Below are 15,829 nucleotides of genomic sequence, written 5' to 3'. Positions count from 1 at the left end.
CAAAATTTTATGAAATTTATAATTTAACATAAGATACAAAATTTAATATAATACTATGCCCCTAGTCATAATTCATAAACACCAATTTGCAAATAAAATTATATCTAAATATTTTTTTTGGTGGTGGTCGGGATTCGAACACCGAACCTTGCATATATTATGTATTGTCCTTACCAACTGAGCTAAGCTCACGGTCACAAATTATATCTAAATATAACTCTTCTTTCAAATTACAAGATGAATTTATCATATTTTTCTAAACATATATTACTAATATATGTTGGAAGATAAAAAGCCAATATTGAATACTTTTTTTTTTGACAAGACAATATTGAATACTTGACACAGAGAAATTTAGTAATAGTTATACACAAAATTTATGCATTAATGAATGGAGTAATGATAATAGTAATAAAAATTGCTATTTATATTTACTTAAGTAGATTAGTCTGATATGTTTAAAGGTTTTTTAGGTAGTCTGTAATCCGAGTGATATTAGCTAAATATGTTTTTTTTTGCTAATAAGCTAAATATGTTTTTAAAAATGCATTGGTCTAGTTTATTTAATAAAATAGTCTGACCTGACATGAATATGACATAGACTATGTTATAGGTCTATAACTCTATAACTCTATGTCAGGCGGTTTGACCTATTTTTACCCTTTTTTTAAGGAATCTATTCTTACCCAGTTGATTGATTTTCATTTTCTATTCTTTTTCTCCACTTCAACTTTAATTTTTGTTGGACTTGGAACACTATCAAATTATTTTCACTTAAATAGAAAATAGTGAATATTTTTATTGTTTTCATTGTATCAAAGTGATACTTTTACTAGTAAAATAAAATTGTTTTTTTTTTCTTGCAAAAAATGCTATTTCTGAAACAAGACATGCCATAAGCAATCATTTTATTGAAGGAAAAAAGTTTTGAGAAGCATGGAGTTGTTTATAGGTACAAATATCATCACAACTACAGCAAGCCGCACTTGGTCCTTTTCAAAGTAACGAATGAATGCCTTTATCTTAACTGCATCAACCATTAAACTAAAATACGTATGTCTACCACTAAAAAAATGATGAGAATAATGTCATAAAACAAAGCAAATTCTGAGTCTATAAGCATGTTTCCACTCAAATCAAAAGTCAAATAGGGATACATCATTTTCAATGATAATAGCCTTTTGCATGGTAGAATAGTCAGAATATCACACTCATTCACTCAAACACGTTAGAATGAGATGATTTAAGTCTCTTTCAAGTTAATCAGATATCTCAAATTTGAATTTAGACTAACAGTGCTTTTTACGCAAAACATTGTTGGAAATATGATCTCATACAACTCAGAAGATTAATTTACGCAATTGCACATAAAAGATACCAAATTTATAAAATAAAAAAAGTTACATTCATTTCAACCTTTAATAAGCTCAACAAAGCTACAAATTACTCTCTAATCTATACTATGTTATTCACAAAATTCCCATTTGTCTTAACTGCATAACAAGTTTTGTTCATTTCTGGACCTAATTTGGACAATGCTGAACATAATCTTAAGGTTTCAAGGATTATGTAATCTATACATCACTTGGAGCTTCTAGGTTGAATTTTTCATACTTTATATGAGGGGTTTAGGTGGTGAAATAGAAGGAAGTCTAATCTTTTGTACCGAGAAAGTATCAGCAATTCCACACATTTTAGGATACATTCATGTCATAAAGTAAGTAGTAGTAAATGCAGAAAAATATTGAATACTATATGTATTAAATCCCCACATTTTACTTGTTCAACATACAAAAAAATGAATGAAAAAGTTTAACAAGAATATTCATGGCATGGCTTATTTAAATAAAGCCTGCAGAAGGAGGTGGGGAATATAGTGAAAGAAAAACTAGAACTAACCAATAGGGGTTGAATATCATGGTTAATAACATTCAAAATCGTGGTTAGTTGTGTTCAATGGATGACTATTGAGTTGCGGCATATTTTTATCTTCATCAACCATCCACTGAACGTAATTAACCAGATATATGAACCGTGTTAACCATATGAATTGCTTTCGGAAATTGTTGTCCAATTTTGTTTCAAATAACCCATTTCTAATACAAGGGTGATGTATTCATCTATGATGAAAAGATTGTAACTAGAACTAATAACATTAAAATAAAAAATAAAAAAATACCCTATGTTGTTTGGTTGTATGAAAGAGGCTTAATTGTTTAGCAAAGAGCTACAAATACAATCCAAATCTTCTGCTTCAAGCTCCAATCTATTAACCTCAAATGGCAGCCACAAATCCTCCATTGAAGCCTTTGGAGCCTCACACAATCTATCATTTTCCTCAAAGAAATCAATACCAGAAGAAACCTTGAAACAAGTGTTGTCTTGGTCTTGTAATGATGACAAGAAATTGTCTTCAAAATCAATTAAACAATCTTCTAATTTGTATATGACACCATCTTTCAACCAAGGGAAATCAAACACTCCAAATGCTAAACAACCTTTCTCTTCCACTTCATTCTTTTCCTTGGTGAAACTTGTGCCACATACATCTCTTTTTTTAGCTTTCTTGTTATTATTCTCAAAAGAAAACCAAATCTTAGCTTCAATATCATCATATTCTCTTGCTCTCTTATTCTTCTCTTGCTCCATTTATATTCCTTTTTCTATCAATGCAAGATCACAAACAATGTTATTATTAATCAAACACAAGAACATCAAAAAGTTGTATTGCAAGATCAAAATTGTAATAATGAACAAAGAAAAACACAACTTAGGTACATACAAAACATATAGATAAAAACAAAACAAAACTTACTATGAAAATGAACAAAAAAACCTCTTTTTTCAATGTATATGAAAAAACAAAATGTGTAAGAAACAATTGATACAAATTATTGAGAATGATTAATTGTTAATCATTCTCAATAATTGTGATGATTATGAGTAAAGGGTAGTTGAATACCTATGAGATGAGTATTAATCTTAAGGGGAAATTAAGGGAAAGTTAAGACTTATATATGATTTTGATTTGTATTTGGAACAGTTGGTGGTAACGTAATCTAAAGATAACTGATTAGAAATGGTGAGCTTTGTACACACGCTATGCTTTTTTTAAGGAAAAAACATGTCACAACTCAATACAAGCATAACAGCACACACAATTCATCACAGGGACACATGCACACGTACACATTATTTTATTTTAATTTTGTTTCACCTTTCATCATCACCAGCAATGAAATGTGAGATAGGTGTTTTCTCCTCTTTTTTTGGTTCTAATTTTGGCCATAAGGAAATACCACAAATGAAAAGTAATCAAAGGGTTTGTTACATCCTTATATAAAGATTTGTTTCCCTCCAATGTTAATCGGAAACAAATCCTTTGTAGTGCAACAATCGTGGAGACTGTTATATTTTAAAGGAGAATTTTTCTCTTAATTAGATCTAACCGTTCCCACAGTTGTTGCATGGATGGGGTGATAGTGATGTGTTTTTGTTGTGACACAATATAATTGTTCAATTTTATGTTTTTATTTTTATGGTAATTTCAGAAATGTAAATGAGTGCTAATTCATGTATTTTTGGGTTGTCCCATTTTCTATTTTCCATTTAGGCTTTGTTTTTTTGGATTAATTATTAGGCTTGTTTTGTTGTTTTCTCTAAAGATTTGGAGTTGTTAAGCACCAATGGCTTCCCTTTCGGCAAGTTATCATGTGATTTCTGAACTTTTTCTTCTTCCTGTAATGGTCAATGTATCTTAAATTCACTCCAAAACAAGACAACACAATAAAAAAAAAAATGCTATTATTGGTGACGACAATTTCTTTAAATAAGTAATTTTTTTCCTAACGCCAAAGCCTTGTAAAAACATTGCCAAATAACTATATATTAAATAGATCTCAATTAGTCTCTTGCTACCAACTAGAGATACCTGAGTTCACCTCCTATGGACAGCCAATTTACATAAACCTCTCAACAAGCAAAATAGATAAAAAAAATAAAAATATATTAAAATAATTGTAAGTATTTTAAACAATATTAGCTTCTCAATAAATTGAAATCAACTTCTACATCCCATTTTTAAAAAAAAAAAAAAAAAAATTATCTAACTTTTTCATAAACATCAACAAACTTTTTTATAAGTGAAAATTCATCAAGTTATTTCAATTGAGACTCTTGAAGATAAACAAAACTAATCCAAACTGCATCTTAATCTCTAGCAAAAGTCTAAAATGCTGACTTTCAATCCTGCAGCATTAACAGGAAAATCCAGGAAGAAGACCTTCAATCTAAATTGCTACATTGAGTGTAATAAAGTTTACATAAATGGGAGGCTCTCATTTCATTATTAATGACTGCAAATTTTAATACATTTAAGACACCAGAGAGCCAACCCACACACAACACTGCTTCTGAAGCCAACCAACCTCCCAATGTCCATTTCACAATAACGTTGAATATAACAGATCTATAACGATTCTGACCTTTCTCTGAACACTGTCGTGTCGTGGTGAGAGCTTTATAGTATCAGAAGCAGCACAAAAACCCGCACAAAAGCTTATCCTGCCATAACTGCTAGTTAAGCACTTGACTACTTGGTGGAGCCACTCCAATCCTCAACTGCTTGCAACCCTTGATTCAGTTTTTATTCCGATTGCAGTTTTGAAACCAATGTGATTTAACTTCTTCGTATGAGGATGTCATACTTTTCCTTGTATGTGAAGATGAAAGAGAAACTAATCCACACAAATCAGTTGTACAAAGGAAACTACACACAGTAGTTCACTTCATCCCCCTCCAAACTATCTATACACCAATGATGATACTCATTTACAGCTCATTAACACAGAGTTTATAACATGCATGAGAAGGCGGATTGTGCTAGCTTCTGAAGGGGAATTAGATGGTAAACTACGATGATGGCTTAGTGTTCGGTACACTTGATCCAATATTGGCCGCACATGCGCTGCAATCCTAGTATCTTCTGGGTTTATAGCAGCAGCCACATCTGTCATCCATTGCAATTTTCTCGGTGTATCTGTATTGATGTCACAGGATAATTGTTGTAGAAGAGATAAAAGTACTCCCTGGCTTAATGGCAGTGGCACCATTGTCAGGATACTGCTTAAATCAACCTGTTCATGAAGAGGTTTGAAATTCAATGTTAGCTATATTGACTTTGTATTGACATAATCTTGCAAACCACAAAATATATGCATTAACCACCAATTATATGGAGATCAATTTGATCATCCGTGATTGGAGTGGATTTATGAAATGTGATTTCAATCTTGTCAGACGTAAAAGATGGACCAAGTTATCATAGGAACAGCAAATAAACTTCAAAATTAATATCACATGTTTAGAGCATGTTAGGATTAGCCTATTAGAGCTTATCTACTAACATAAAGACTTTGTGAGACTGTATGGGAGAGTTTATGAAAACAACTTGTAAATTCTATGAAAACCATTTAACGTTATTTTATCTTTTATTATAGAAATAACTTATACATAAACACTTATATAATAAGTGCTTAATTAAGTTGTTTATCTAAACACAGCCTTGTTATTTTCAGTAAGAACAACCTAGAAATTGACATTTAGCCCGGGACAAAAAAAAAATCAACTAATGAAGCTTCCCCGATATCACTGAAAAGTTGTTAATATATAGGATCAAGTTTTCATTATCTACAGTTTCAATAAAAAATTAAGCTCTCATTTTACTATCATTACAAACTTCATTTCACATTGATTAGTTCTTCATAAGCACTATTGCCAACATAATGAAATTCTCGGTGGTTACTCAAGTCAACTAAACAAATAATTGTCGTACACACATACCTGAGAACATAACCAAGAAACTATTGAAACGTCACTTCTATGAAGGGCTCCGGTAAATGCTTCCTCAAATTTTCCCTCACTTGTTAACCTTGATAGTTCTTTGGTAGGATCCTCGGTCTGTCAAAAAGCAAGTCCTCACGGTAAGAAAATATCAAGAACACTGTTCAGAAATAGGAAGATAAGGGGAATGAAAAACAGACATACCATTTCATGCAAGCCATTGTTGATTTGTGTTACAAAAGGATCAGAAGCCACTTTGGAATTAGCTGCCATTTCCAACAGTTTACGTTGGCCATCAGCTAATTGCCCACTCAAAGTTTGAGTGAGCGATGATGCTGAATTAATCGTTTCCTGTGAAATCACGACACCGCATATTGAGTATTCAAACATGATAGATCAGACATTCAAGATTAGGTTGAAGAGAGGAAGCCTTTAATATATTTGATCTGGCAGTGAACCAAGATTTAATCAAGCCTATAAAAATAACTGGACCTTTTTTCTGGTGAGAAATGAAGTTAAACTTATAGTTCCAAAAATAATTTACTTCCAAAAGATCTTTTACTCATTTATATAATAGTTATTTTGGAAAAGAAAATAAATCATTTGCTCTAAATTAATCCTTTAAAAGATTCAATGCAAAATGAAATGAAATCCCTCCATTCATCTAATAATCATGTACTTTTCAAAGGAACAAATTATTTAGATATATACGACGCAAGCTAGATATATTACAACAAAGTTGTAAGAATATCCTTGCCAATCAAGGAAACATAAATAATACAGTATTGCATAATGATAGAAATCTTATCTATTTTCAAAACAAGTATCATATACATACCCTCAAAGTCGCAGCTAGCGGAGAATGAGTAGAATCATACTGCTGTTGAATGGCAGTTGTGTGGTTCAAAAGTCCATTCTGAAATGTGCTATCAATTTGCTCAAACATAACTCTGCAAGACTTCTCAAAGGCAGGAACTAATGTAGCTTCCACACTAGTCTTAAGTGCTTCCTACAAAGTACAAACCACACAAAATATTAAAGAAAGTCTCTTACAAGGGAACCAGATTCCTGACCATCTTGAAAGCAAACGTAAAAGTAAATTCAAAGTATGAAGTTAATCTGAATTGCACTGTCATATGATTTGCAAAGATGATTGATGACTATTATTTAAGAATTTCAGTAGCACTTAAAAAATACAAGTTCCAAGAAATGGGTTTTGTTGAAAATAAAATAGGATCGTGTACATCAAGAGAATATCATGTATTTAGGATTATGACATCGTGTAATTCTTTCTGTTATTATTTATATTTATTACCTTTTAAGTATATATATATATAGATTTTTGTTTTGTAGTTTAAACACATAGTATTCACCATATGCCTCTCGTTTTCTCTCTTTCAATATGGTATCCAGAGCTTATCGCGAGGCAACCCTAAATTATGCTTACAAGTAACAATGCAGTCACGAGAATGAGCCAAACGAATGGCTGATAGGGAAGGAAGGATTTGGATAATACCAACCCATTCGGATCGTGTTTGGGAACTATTGGTTGACGTTATCTCTTGTTCGTCGCAAGAATATTAGGACACCAATTTATCGGCCTGTCATGCCTTATCTTAATAATGCAACACCCCAAGTTTTTTTTTTTTTAAGCCAATGGTCCTCCATATGCACATCCTAAAAGAGAGTTCAACTTCACTCCATTTAGGAAGCCTCCATTTACCCCATTTCATTCCTTGGATGTGTGACATGTGGTAAAAATAAAATCAAGGGTTGAGATTAAAAAGTTTGGAAAAAACACTTGTTTAATGAAAACCAAGGCCACGCGCTCTTCTCCTCCTCCTCCCTATTCACAATCTACGCACTGTTCATCTTCTCAACATCATCAGTGTGTGTTGCTGCCACCACTCCCACTCCCTCTCGCCGGCGACGACAACGCCGCCCCCTTCCATCCATACAGCGGCGGCACCCTCCCCCTTGTGCTCCACATCACCTCGCCCAACTTACCCTCAGTCTCACTGTTGCGATCTTCACTGCCGCCGCTGCCGTTTCAAATAGTTTCCTTGTGGGAAAATTCCGTGGATTAAAAAGATCTTCACTTTATATACATGTGTCATATAAAAAAATAGTTCTTTTGTTTTTGGGTTTTATTTTTATATCTCTTATATCTTATTTGATGACTATAAATGAATGAATGACTTCATTTTACCAATCACAATCTGAAAAGGTGTGTAACTCAAACTATGATTGTAATAAAAGTTTATGAAAAAGTTTGATTTGTGTGTTTTTGTTAAGTGGGTTATGACGGATTCATCAAGAGAAGAAAGCTTGTGTTCAGGGACGGCGGTGGCGTCGCCGGCGAGAGGGAGAGGCGGCAGCAGCACGATGATGTTGAGAACCGAGAAGAAGGTGAAGAGCGTTGTGAATAGAGGAGAAGAGCGTGTAGCATTTTTTTTCATTAGGTAAGTGTATTTTCCAAACTTTTTAATCTCAACGCTTGATTTTATTTTTGCCACATGTCACACATCCAACGAATGAAATGGGATAAATGGAGGCTTCCTAACTGGAGTGAAGTTGAACTCCCTAAAAGAAGGCATTACTTGATACAACGTTGTAAAGGAGTCGTTGCATGAACCAGTCATATTTATACGATGAAGAAGAGATTTGTAGTTGTCCTATTATTTTCATTTTACAAATTCAACGAGCATGGATAATCAATATGCTTGACAGGGACCAATTACGTATATATTTGCATATAATGCACAGGATAAAGAAAAAGCACAATAAAACAGAGATCCATACACTCAACATGTTAAAGAAAGATAAGAAAATAATAAGTGTTTTTTAAATGCATTGTCTATGTTGACTACTTGCTGCTTACCTGAAGAGCCTGCTTGCCGGTAGTTTGAAATTGTGCTTGTATCTGCCTAGCCACTGTAGCTTCAAGTTTTGAACTAACTGACTTTTCTAGTTGATTCAATGCTTTGTCTCCGACCCCCTTCTGCAGAATTTTTAACATAACCTCGGTCAGTTATATTGAAACAAAAATCGTCACTTCATTAGCCAGGAAAAATGTGAGGGAAAGTTTGAAGCATAAATTCAGCATATAAGATAGAAAACCAAATAATATTAGTTTGTAAACCATAATTGTCACACAAAGATTTCTGATATAAAACATTTAAGCTTGGAATAAGGCACTGTGCAAACAGAACGCGAATTTTCCAAAGCAAATTAACAAAAAACTAATTTTACCGGTAATATGTGTACTCTATTTGAAAAGTAGCATTTTCAAATGTCGAAATAAAATATAAACCTGGAATGACTCGGTAACAGCTGTTGATATTGCTTTTTCCATATTTTGACTAAGTGAACGGGTAATGGTTGTTCCAATTGAAGATATTTCCTTCTTAATGATTTTCTCCAATAGAGATGACATATCCTTGTTTATGTAATTGGAGATCAAATTTGTTATTTGCTGCACATGGTCTTGCTCTAATTTCTCTTGCTTAGCATTTTCTTCTTGTATGTGAGCCCACAAAGCATCAGTGTTAGCCTTCACTACCTTCTCCATGCTTCGACCCAATGACCCTTCTAATCTTTTGCCTTCCTTAGTAACTGGAACGGAAACCATTGCATTCATCTGCTTTTGCATTTCTTTTTGCATGTTTAATAGCTGTAAAATAAGAAAAAATGGAGATCAAGACAAAAAACTAAATATAGCTCATTGTCTGACACGACTCTATGTAAGTGCGCCAAAACCAAATAAACGATGTGAAAGGATGTCTTCCTAGTCCTACGAAATAACAATCAACTATGCTCTACTTGTAGCATGTTGAACCTATATTAGTACACAAAACACTTAAAGAATTTAGTCATAAAGATCTGCACTGCCAAAATCATTGGTAATTTTAGAAATATTTGGATGGTATGGACCATAATTTGTGAAGCCAAGAAAAAAAATAATAGCGAAGTTCTAATGTAAATTAATGACCTGGCCCATCATATCTTGTATAGTAGATAATTGTGGTAAAGCAGACTCCATGGACGAGCCTGCTGGATTTCCACCTTGATCCTTTGATGAATCCGCTGAGTTAAAAGGGCTGGGAGAAGCAGGTGTACCAGACACTTGAGAACCTTTACCTTTCTGTTTTTTACCTTTCGTGGAAGGTGCTGGGGACGGCAAAGTTGCAGCCACAACTTCTGGTTCTCTTATGTTTTCAGGTACCTCCTTACTCGTGTCTTGAACTTCTCCCTCAATCGATGCACGATTATTTTCAGAAGCATCAATAGTATTAGTATTATCAGCTTGAAGATCTCCCTCGATATTATAGATGTCTCGATCAGCTTGACGAACTCCCTCAGTATTATAGGTGTCTTTATCAGCCTGATGAACTCTCTCGATATTATAGGCATCTCTGGCCATCCGAATGCCAAGATCTGAAGCCTGGGAATGGAATAACTTCTCTTTCTTCTTAGCGGCATCGGTATGTGAGCCTCTGTCTCTGTCATGCTCGGTGTTTTCTTGATTAGAACCTGTCTCAATCTCATCTACCACTTTAACTTCTACTTCAAACTTTTCTGCATCACTATGTGCAGCAACACCTTCAGAGATATTGGAATTAGCAGGAGATAGGGCAGCTTTAGAGAATATCTCGGATGGAGTTACCAAATGGGTTGGGTGTTTAAATGTTATAGGGGAATCAGAAACAACAGAAACATCAGTTTGTACAACTTTGTCACTTTCTTGCAAATTGTCGCCCGATACAGGCACATCCGCCACATTATCTTTTTCAGATTTTATTCTTTCTTCTACAGAGGGATCAAGATTTGCTGGCTCATTTTTGTGATCACCAGTGCTAGCTGAGCTGGTTGCTAAAATATTAGAAGAACTTTTGGAAGCAGATAACTTGCGAGACAATCTTGGACTCGGAGGGAGTGGGGGTGGAGCAGCGTGGACATATTCAAAACTATTATGAGAAGGTAAATCATTTGGCTTGATCTTATTATCTGATACAAAAGCTTCAGGCGGACCATGAATATTTGAAGAAGACAAATTCACAGCACTTTCAGAAGAGCTCAAAGGAACTTGTGGCATGTTAACAGTTTCCAGATCAGCAGATCCATCCCAAGCACGGGATACACTCGGTTCTGTTTTTTCAAGTTCAATATTGTCTAGAGGCGGAGGCAAACATTGTGACAAATTGAGTCCGTACTGTTGAATAGCTTGTGTTTGAACACAATATATCTGCACAAGATGGTCTCCATCCGGTAAACTATCACTAGTTCCAATAAGGCTTAATATAGGCATTGTGACTATGAACTCGGAAATATAATCCATACGAGTAGCAGTTGGATTGGGTCCATATTCTATGTGCACAGCATATATTGTGTTTTTCTTGGCATTTGCTAGCAGAACCAAACCAGCACGAGGCAACGCTACAACTTGATTAAAGAATGCTTCATCAGGGTTGGCTTCAGAAGAACTTCTTATATCCAAAGTTTGAACACAAATCCATGACTCGGAATCACTAGGCAATAACCAACCTTCCTCGTAACCGGATACCCATATCTTCACTTCCTGATTTAGTGGTCCCTATAGTAAAGGAAACATATACAAAACGAATTTAGTTTACAAAAGATAAACTTAAGAATATCAATATACCATGTTTCCAATAATGGGAAAAGCTAGGAACATATACCGCTGTGACAAGAACGATGTGATCCGGACGGTGTGGAGCAGTCAAGAACGTCACAGAATTAACAGGTTTACCATCATGTGGTCTTAAAACAGCAAGTGGTGTCGCCTTACGTTCTTCCCATATCTTCACCTGTTGAAATAAAAGACTAAACAATGATAAGACTTTTCTTTAAATGGACAACTCCAAGATGTAATACAATAACATGAATGACTTAAAGACAATGATTCAAAATTATATCAATATGTTCATAAATTTCACTAGCAAAAACAAATTGGATAACGAAAAATAAAAGAAAAATACAAGGCAGGAAAAAGCCAAATGCAGACCGTGCCATCTGCTGATGCTGAAGCTAATCGACTCTTCATCCATTGGCACATTGACAACTCAGTGATGTTGTCATCATGTTTACCAATAAGGTGCACCCCGTCAATCAACTTATCAATGTTACATTTGAGAGGCTCCTCTGCAGAATAGGTTTCACCTTTTCCAGCTTTCATTGTGTCGATTTTAAGGATACGGTTTCCAATAGCAACAATTAAAATCTCCTGTTGTTCAATTCCAACTATAAGCTAACATTTTAATGGAGTTAAAACCAATTGAAAGATAATAAATTTAAGGAACAACTTTAAAAGGTCACTATTACTTGTTTATGAGGATGCCAGCATACTCGTGGATGAACTGACTCACTCTCTCCTAGTATTTGAATGGCCAGGATAACTCTTCCAGTAATTTGAGGCTTGTCTTCCTCATCAGGTCCCTCATTGATTTTCCATATGAAAATTCTCCCATCAGTACTAGCACTGTGAATGCATGAGCATATTCAAAGGGAAAATTAATAAATGTTATACTGCAAAAGAAAATATGACAAACAGAAACATAAAAGGTATTTACCTGGCTAACAAGTGAACATCCTCTGCGAAGAAAGCCATGTCTGATACTCTCTACATAAAGATTTGATATCCACAAAATTGGAGGGGGTATGGATTGAAAGTATAATAAAAGGGAAAAAAATAACATCTCAATTTGTGTAGCAACATAAAACTCATCATAAGAGACAAAGCAAGCATTGCAAAAAACATAAATAACTCAAATAATATTTCTTTCTCAAATGTCAAAAAAGACTCGTGTCGTTATGTGCTCATACCATATATCTCGACATTCTGCAAACAAGCATCTAAACTCAGCGAGAGAAAGAAACATGAAATACAGATGAAAACTTTAAACGTATAACTACATAGTCCTACACATTTCCTAACTGCAAAAAATTTCATAAGTTTACGAGGAAATGAGAAAATTACGTGCCTTTTTCGCATCTCATGGCAACAAACAACAAAGGCAGTTAATATATAAGCAGTTGTTATAACCAAAAGAATATAACTTGACTAAGGGCTGTTCGGATTTGCTAATTTCAACTTATCAACTGTTTGGGAGAATTTATGGGAACAATTTATGACATATCCATAAACTCTCCATGATAGCTTATGAAAAAAACTTATAGCTTATATAAAAACAGTTTGACTTAATTTTATCTTTTGTTATAGAAATAACTTATACATAAGCACTTATTCGATAAGTTTTTGTGCTGTAAGCACTTAATTAAGATGTATATCCAAACAGGGGGAAACCATGCAAAACAATACCTTAAAGCTACTAAACTCCAATGATTACAAAACCATCAAAACATAACATCAAAGTAGAGTAATTACAAGCCAAAAGCAACACATCCCACCTGAATATGACCATGAAGCCATAATCGACTACTTAATTAACAGTTTACATGCAAAAACAAATCATTCAATACCTTAACTACTAAACTCCAATCACTACAAACAAAAGCATCAAAACTTAATACCTGAGTATGACCTCGAAGCAAATATCTCAATGCAGTATTGATATTAAGAACGCGAATAGCCCCGAGTTTGAGTCCATAGCAAATATAAGATCTATTCACAGCAATTTGTCTCCCAAGCACAAGACCAGGATCAGATGCATACTTAGTAATTGGAGTAACTTCAAGCTGTGGCTGCATTTCCCCTGGCAACTTAACGTCAATATCATAAACAACATTCTCTCCTTTCAAATGCCTACCCTTTGGAACCTTAGCACTCAGCATCCTTGCAGGTGTTGACTGAGGACTTGCAACATTCACTGTAGAAGAACCTGAACTCACCACAGGATTTGCTGACACCGAATACTCTGAAGAAACCGATGAAGTTTCTTGATTTGAAGGAGGGTTTTGAGTGTTCAACATAGCCATTAACCTTGCACCAGAGGTAGTGTTTGGATTTGGAGATGAAGGAGATTGAAAAATGGGTCTTTGAGTTTGAGGTGCATGCATTTGAGGGTGATGTTGAAGGATAAGAGGGTTTTCAGGAAAGGGGATATTATAAGGGAGATGATAAGGGTATGTACCAGTTGGTGGAGGGTAAGAAGAAGAGGGGGTAGGGTAAGAAGAAGGAGGGGGTGTAGAAAGTGAAGGTGAAGGAAATGATGGAGAAGTGTTCAAATTTGAAGGAATTTGATTTGTTTGTGTTGTTCCTTTGAAAAGCTTTTGCAAATCAAATTGGGTTTGTTGTTGATTTTGATTTGGATTTCCAGAAGAAGCCATAAAACTTTGACCCAAAATCTTAAATTGAAGGAAAAGGGGAAAAAAAATCAAAACTTTATGATGCAAAATTGAGATCTGAAATTAACTTTGGTGTTTGTTTCAACTATTGTTACTTGATACTTTGGTCTCTGTGTTCCTCGTACTTAGTATAGTAATTTCAGAAAAATTTGATAAAAAAGAAGAAAAATGCAAAACCTTTGGTTCGGTCTTCTTATTTTTTTTCTCTTATATGGTGTGACTGAAATTGAATGAATGCTAGATTGGATTGGTGTGAGGAAAAGGATTATTAATCAATAGTTTAAGGATGGCAATGGTAGCATCATACCATAGCACTAAAACATAACATATGGTAGAATATATGAAATCATCATGGAGCCGGGGAAACTACTATTATTTCTCAAATTCCTAATTTTTCTCTTTTTTTTTGGACAAATTTATAATTTTCTTAAAATTTGCTGTCAGAAAAGGTGTGTAAAATTGCATTTTTTAGTTGAGAATCATATCAAAACTATATTTAAGTTTAGTTCTTTTTTTAATTAATTTAAATTTATGTTATAAGGACGTTGTTCCGATAATTTAAACTAATAATTTTTTTAAGGGAAATAATTTAAATATAATAATCTATTATATTTATATCAATATTAATTTTACCTATTGATGAATGAGATATTTTTCTTTTTTATTGATACTCACAATCTTTTTTTAATCTTTGTGTTTGTTCATCGTTGTTCAACTAGCTTTTAATTTGGTCTTTGTTGATCTTCCTAGATTTTATTGTTTTTGTGTTTGGGTTTTGGTTCTCCTGTGTTGTTGGGTTGCTTCGACAGTTTGGTTGATGACATTGTCAGTCTGTGTTTCACTCAGTCGTTGTGGCATGTTCATGGAAGTTTCTTGTTTCAAATTCTCCTCAAATCGTGGATCTGACGCCGGTCCCGTTACCAACACAACAACAAACTTGTGTTCAAGTGTTGTCCTTTCAATATGAGGTCCAAATGAGTTAGTTGTTCTTGCCCTGTGTCAAAGGGGACTCTGTCTTGACCAAAATAATAGAAGATAGGTATGTCAGGGGACTCAAAAGTTATAGAAACAACAATTTGCACATAAGAATAATCTTATCCAAAGGGGAAAAATCGCTTTTTACGCGTTGTCTTCAAGTATAACTCTCCAACCTTTGGAAAATTTTTGGTTCATGTAAATTGGTGACTTTGGGCATAGGGTTTTTTTATTTAGTTTTTCCAACCATGATGATCTTCAAAAAGTATGGTCCCCTAATTTCACAATCAACACACAAAAGTGGACTCTTGCACAAGTTTGAATTAGGCTCGTTGACCTGCCCCAAGAATATTGATTTCATCTTTGCTCCATTTAAGAAGCCTCAATTTACCCCTGTTCACGTAATAGATGAATGACATGTGGCAAAAATAGAACCAAGAGCTGATATTAAAAGGCTAATATAAAATATTTGTTTAATGAATAAAAAATCCCAAACGCATCCTCCTTTTTCTGAAACAACACGCATCGTTTTTCTCATCGTTCATAGTTGCATGTTGCCCATCCCTCACCTTCTCGCCGACACCGCCGTCATCCTCTGTTAATTGAGCGACGACTCTCTCCCTCTTTTGCTTCACACACTGCTTTGAAACTCACTATCAGTTGTCGCTGTCCCGAATTGCCACAAAGA

General features: G+C 34.2%; 1 protein-coding gene and 1 long non-coding RNA gene across 2 annotated transcripts; both read right to left on the bottom strand.

Annotated features, from left to right (window-relative positions):
• Positions 1-1,732: 1,732 nt before the first annotated feature.
• Positions 1,733-3,118, bottom strand: LOC11416660 (uncharacterized). Its single transcript, XR_003009416.2, has 2 exons — positions 2,963-3,118; positions 1,733-2,663 (listed from the first exon to the last, which is right to left on the bottom strand). It is a non-coding gene; the product is annotated as an uncharacterized lncRNA (long non-coding RNA).
• A 992-nt stretch (positions 3,119-4,110) lies between these two features.
• LOC11411068 (enhancer of mRNA-decapping protein 4) lies at positions 4,111-14,459 on the bottom strand. Its single transcript, XM_003594308.4, has 12 exons — positions 13,393-14,459; positions 12,432-12,481; positions 12,184-12,340; positions 11,867-12,085; positions 11,541-11,669; positions 9,833-11,434; positions 9,155-9,514; positions 8,723-8,842; positions 6,680-6,850; positions 6,046-6,192; positions 5,842-5,958; positions 4,111-5,135 (listed from the first exon to the last, which is right to left on the bottom strand). The coding sequence occupies exons 1-12, from the start codon at positions 14,146-14,148 to the stop codon at positions 4,827-4,829; spliced, it is 4,137 nt and encodes a 1,378-aa protein (XP_003594356.2). The 5' UTR covers positions 14,149-14,459; the 3' UTR covers positions 4,111-4,826.
• Between the last annotated feature and the right edge of the window lie 1,370 nt (positions 14,460-15,829).

The sequence above is a fragment of the Medicago truncatula genome, chromosome 2 (assembly GCF_003473485.1).
Source record: "Medicago truncatula cultivar Jemalong A17 chromosome 2, MtrunA17r5.0-ANR, whole genome shotgun sequence".
NCBI lineage: Eukaryota > Viridiplantae > Streptophyta > Magnoliopsida > Fabales > Fabaceae > Medicago > Medicago truncatula.
The sequence above is the reverse complement of the archived record's forward strand: the minus strand, read 5'-3'. Positions and strand labels throughout refer to the sequence as shown.